General features: G+C 35.0%; 1 protein-coding gene across 6 annotated transcripts in view; it reads right to left on the bottom strand.

Annotated features, from left to right (window-relative positions):
• Positions 1-966: 966 nt before the first annotated feature.
• GRB14 (growth factor receptor bound protein 14) overlaps positions 967-6,000 on the bottom strand; it is a 65,128-nt gene continuing 60,094 nt past the window's right edge. For all 6 annotated transcript variants that reach the window (XM_035332155.1, XM_035332156.1, XM_035332158.1 and 3 more), the window contains 2 exons: positions 5,285-5,378; positions 967-1,645 (listed from right to left, as the gene is read on the bottom strand). In XM_035332155.1, coding sequence (XP_035188046.1) covers positions 1,499-1,645; positions 5,285-5,378 — 241 coding nt within the window. In that variant the 3' untranslated portion in view covers positions 967-1,498. The remainder of the gene's footprint in view (positions 1,646-5,284; positions 5,379-6,000) is intronic.

The raw sequence follows: 6,000 nt of genomic DNA, 5'->3' as shown, positions 1-6,000 counted from the left end.
GTCAGTAAATTAAGTATCACAGCATTACGTTATTATGATTGCCTTCCACAGGCACACAATAACTAAACCATAGGCTGTAGTTACCACACTATTCTAATGCACCCATCTACGCAACCTTGTCAGCTTACGTGCACTTGCAATGCTGTGTCTTGGGTCCATCTTAAAATGTCCTTCACCCAGGCCTCCTTCACCTTCTTCCTCCACCAGTTCCTAGAGCAGAACAGCTGGTGTGTCTGAGAATCAGAGAATCAAAGCAATCGAAGGACAGAGGGGCCATATGTAGCATGATGGACTCTCTCTAACCACTGCCTTCCACTACAGCCTTTACCTCAGGGGCAGGTCCTGAACCCTCATAACAAGATCAAACAAAGAGAAACAGCAAATCATCAGGACAGGGAAACAATTTTCAATCCGAGCCCCATTTCCCTTAAGACTATGTACAAAAATGCAGCAGTATCATCCCTCTTTCAAAATAGATACCAAAACTATTTTTAATGCCACAGTCCAAAATTTCACTCAGTCTACCTTAATAGCTCTTTATAGTTGGAGTGTTAGATATTTTGTAATTCCTAAAGACTGGTTAACTGGTAGCTATGCTGAAATGTGTCACTGTGATAAATAATAAAATAAGCCAAGAACCAACTGCAGATATATTCTATCCAGTTGTTCAGCAAAGAGCTGATTCACCTTTATTTGTTCATTTTAAGGGCCATTGAAGTTGACTCCCTTCTCAGCTCTGAAACAATCCACAGCACTTAACAGGTCTGTGTGTGGGCATGTGTTAGAGACTGTAGGTGTATGCTATAGGTGCATATACGTAGGTGTACCATTTTATGCATATTTATACATATCACAGCCAAGTGACACCCCACAGCTCTGTGTAAAGGTGTCAATCTAGTCATTAGATTATAAAAAAATCTTTTAAAATATTACAGCAGAAATTGCACAACTCAATACAGAGGATCTGTTACAAGTAGCTTTAATGATTTTTCACTTTTTGTATGATTACCCTCAAAGTAGCATTCAAAAATATAGTGCAAAATATTTATTCTTTTTATTTACAAATGTGCAGTTCAGCCTCTCCTTTCCACAGTAAATGTTATTCTTCCATGTAATGAACAGAACTTATGAGAAACATTTGAAAGACAAAGTTCATTTTAAATCCAAGAACAATCAGTTATACTTTTGTAGAAGTCGCACAGTATTTTTTAAAAAAACTGTTTTCAGTTGGGAAAAAAAGAACAAGAGTCCAAGACAACACTAAAGAATTACATATGAAATAACATTTTTTAAAACCATAAAGTTATTTTGCTTTGACAATCACAATGCAAAATTCTTACCTATATAGATTTTTTTATTTTTATTTTTTAATTTGGTAGCTAAAACTTAGAATCTTTACAATGTAATGCTTTTTCACTTCTTACTATAGAAATTGCCTTGAGGGGAAAAAGTATTCTAGTATCTTCCTCTGCCTTTGATGAAACAACAGATGCTTTGGTTAAAGAGCAATTCGTGCGCAATAGTGTTTTAACTTGCAAGGCAGTACTCCTTTATTAAGTTGGTAGAATTCCACTAGCTGGATGAGATCAGTAAATCTGGTTTGACCATCATCAAGGGTATAAAATAGTTTCCCATCATCTTCCAACTGTAAAAATGGAAAAACAAAATAACATCAAATTCTTTTTTGATATGGTATTTCTTCATGATTAGAATACTTGTTTGAGAAGTCTTCATGGAGAACAAGGTATTCATAATCCTATGACTATGAAGAGAAGGAAAAATAAGTTGATCAAACACAAAAAGATCAAAAATAAAGAACAAAAATAATGTATTCTTTAACTTTCCCTCTAAGATAGGTACATACCTAAAAGGAAATAATAGTTTAGTAAGTAACAGAATACTTCTTTATGTTATACCTTTGCTCTGGAATGATAGCTAGAGTTAATATAAATATGGAGTTTTTAGAAACTGAAAACAAACAAGCTGCAACTTACTCATAGGTTTCACCTTTTGCTCAATTCACTATTCTGTATAAGTTCTATATTTTATATCACTTATTTTGTATGGTGCAATGTGGCTACACACTAATGAATTGGGTTACTGGATGAAACTGTCTATCACAAAAGTAACATGCTTGATGTAGTAATATGTTGTGTAGCAGAAGGAACTGCTGCTGCTCCAAATGCACATGCTAGAATAGGTAAAGGAGAAAAAGAAGAAACGGCAAAATATACCTTGAAGAACAACCTGTTCTAGGTTACTGAACATTAGCTCTTGCACAATCTGTACTGCATTGCTGACTACATACTTTCTCAATGCGTTTCCTCTTCTGTTGATATATCTAATATCAAGAAGCTTCAGTGCAGGAGTGACTATTCAGTATTAATATAAATAGGTAAGAGGGTAAATTTTTTATTTTTTTAAAAAAGAGGGGAAAAAAAAAAAAAGATATTTCACAAGACTGAAAGAGTAGTGAACAGAACACCCCTAACACCCTGAAATTGTGCTAGCACAGAGCAATAGATGCTGTGCTAAGAAAAGATGCAACTATCCTACTTAGTACATGGAATGGAGAAGATGTAATTATCTCTTACCTGTAATTAAGATTTCTCATCTGAAGCAGCTGTTGAACTGCTTATGATTCCTGATTATTCTACCCCTTTCTACCATATCTGGAAGTTGTTTGTAATTTCTTTTTTTCCTCAGACTTTGGTCAATCCAGGTCAAACACTGCTAGTTAAGGAATTATCAATGTGTGCATGTGTAAGCTCCTGTGTTCCATCAGAAAAACAAAAAATGGATTAGCATCCACTGAACTTTGTTTATGCATGCAATTTTCCTGCCAACACACTGAAGACAAGAAAAAGTCGAGGATTCAGACTTCTGTTGACCAGGACTTCATTTTTAGGCTTTTCCCCCTCTCCAAGTCATCCCCAAACCTTGAGGTAAATACCAGACAGACTGCTAATTCTCTGAATAAAGTAAACAGTGTTTTGCAAAGTAAAAGCTCCTACTACAGTTATATTGCTCAGGAACCTAACATCTTCTGCAAGCTAGGAAGGCTGCAATGAGAGTGCATTTATGAGAAAAGGACAGTCCCAGAAACAGCTGTATATGAATTATTCTTCATTCACATGGACTACAGAACAGCTAATTGCAGGACAGACTGCAGTAAAATTGATTTCTATCAGCTTAGTATACTAAAATTGAAGAATTGAAGAATAAATTTAAGATATCAAGTTCTCTAATTTTCACAGTATGGGATCTCAAATGTTTCCTAAAGATTTTCTTTCCAACTTTTTAAACTTAATTCCCTGCTACCTATCTCCAATACTTATTGCACATTACCAACGTTAACACGATACATGCATTAATGTAGGGGAACTAGCAGGGTGTACACCCTGTTGTAGACATTTCAACTTGAAGTAAGCTATATGTAAGGGGGAGAAAATCATTGAGAAAACCAAGCAAGCAGTAAATCAGCATACTGGACATGGCATAAGAGGGACTGAAGGCAACTGGAAGTTAATTTACAAAAAAGGAATTGAAACACACATATTTGTGGGGAACTAACAGTTTCCATACTCACATCCTCTCTCTCTGGATTACGTTGTACTCAGTGCAGATTTCCGCCCCCCCCACCTCTGGTATACCCCCACCACATGGGATAATTTGCTTTACAACAACAATCAAATTTTCCTTCAAATAAGACAAATTTTTACACTGAAGTGATACATGTCTTTCAGACATCAGCACTGAGATACGATCTGTAGACAGTCTGTCAAAACAGATTCCCCATTTCTCCACAGGTCCTACATCAGGAGAGCAAAGTTTTAGCAGGCACATGTATAATTAATTCTTGAATTGCACTGCTTGCATCTGCAAAAGAACACTAGAATTGACCAGATAATTTTATTTTTAAGTGAAGAGGAGAATCATACAGGTCCATAACAAACTAGACAAGTGCAGCTTCCTGCCACATCTGCCCTTAAAGAAAAAAGTGTCTGTTTCCTGGTAAGAAAAAGTGGTCTCTTGAATTTGAGACTTAAATGACATCCCAATGAAACAGAGTCATACAGTATTTGTACAGAGTTCAAAAAGGTTTCTAAACCATACAACAGCTATCCTACAGTAAATACAAGAAGCAACCACAGTCAATAGAAACACAGAGATCTTAAACCTGGGATTCTGATCACTGAATATATGCTTAAGCTCACAAAAGAACCAGGGCATAGCTGTCGCTTTTCTATGAAGGGCTCCTGCAATGCTTGTAATTAATGAAGCAAAAATCCTGGACAATTCTTTTACCTGACAGTGATTCCCTCCTTTTCGCATTCCAAATAATGCAATAATGTTTCAGTCTTATTCTACAGGAAAGTTTTGTTTTTGTTTTGAGTGTTTGTTAATTTTAAAGCCCTAAATAAGGTATAAAGAAATTCTGTGAATCAACTACACAATTTTCTCCTGAGAAACAGCAGAATCTCCCAGATACTTCAATAGGAATAAACAGAGGCTCAAGCATTATTTGGGTTGGAAGAAAGGTTCTTGTCAAGACAGAAGAAAAAGCTACAGGTACTCTCTATTCTCAAGCATCTGTGGCTAAAATAGATAATGCTAAACTGTTTCTCGCCTCAACGGAAGCGATCTGCAAAGAAAACTATAAACCTCCTCTGGAGGGAGTGGAAAGGATTGGGAAAGCTGGCCATTCTGACAGTAGAATTGGATGACATCATCAAGGAAAAATGATGAAAATATGACTTCAATTTAGGAAATTTCAGCTTACCTATAAGTAACTGGACTAAATAAGCATATAATATTTTTTTTGTTACAATTGTCCCCCTGAAGAAGGCATAGACATGAACATAAAAGTTTTTGACTCAAAATAAAAGTGAGAAACTTTTAAACAGATGATTCAGTGATACACACACACAGAGGTCACAGGCAGTCCACTTGAACTGATGACTAAAAAGAAAAAGACAATATAATCTTCATTAAAATACAATTTTCACACCATCATGTTTGCTTCTATTCCAGTTCCAATAGATTTGTGCATTTTTAAGACAATTTTTAGGTAAACCAAAACATAGGATTACATAATAGTAGTCAAGCTTTATAACAAATCAAACAGCAAAGCTCTGAAATGTTCATCTCTAGAATATTTACAATTCGTAGTGATACAGGTATTATGTTTATTATCATCTGTATAGTAGGAAAAAAAAATTACAAACTACAACAATTATTTGACTGTATTGGCTTACAACAGTATATTGAAAATTTTACTTACTGGTACAATTTGAAAATGCTTTATTTTTAATCCATGACTCAATGACAATACAAATGTTTTGGGGTTACTTTGGCTATCACGTACCAAGAATACCCTAAAAGAGATTGAAAATTTTCACATTAAGGTCACTCTGGAAAGCTTTTGTACCCAGTTAAAATTGTTGTACATTAAGTAACAGTAAGTATTGTGAGAAGCAGAGATAAACTTAATTACAAAAAATATGCTTTTAATCATTATATTCTTTGAAAATGTGTCACTTTAAATACTTTTCTTAAATTCTTCTTCACCTTTTCTATTATGTGAAAAATATGCATTTTCAGAATGAATGACACTGTAGGCGTTAGTTTTTACACTGCATAGAATTACAATACATCTCTTCAGACAGAAAAGCGCTCTCAAAGTCTGTGCTTTGTAGAAAATTTTTCCTTGGACTCTGACAGTCACCTAAATCACAAGTTTTATAGGGAAAATTTGAAAGGATGTTCAACAGGAAGTTTACAGAAAAGGTAATGCAAGACATACCAGAATAATTTTCACATCTGGCCCATATTCATAAATGTACACTCGCATCTGCACACTGATAAAATTCCCACGGAGACAGAACTACAGTCTATATATTAAAGCATAGTTATTGACCAAACTGTCAATGGCCAGCACTGTCACTGCTGGTAGTTCACTGATTCCAACCAGATTATAGACATAGTTCTGCCATAATC

The sequence above is a fragment of the Oxyura jamaicensis genome, chromosome 7 (assembly GCF_011077185.1).
Source record: "Oxyura jamaicensis isolate SHBP4307 breed ruddy duck chromosome 7, BPBGC_Ojam_1.0, whole genome shotgun sequence".
NCBI classification, from domain to species: domain Eukaryota; kingdom Metazoa; phylum Chordata; class Aves; order Anseriformes; family Anatidae; genus Oxyura; species Oxyura jamaicensis.
Note: the sequence above shows the minus strand (reverse complement) of the source record. Positions and strands in the feature narration are given on the sequence as shown.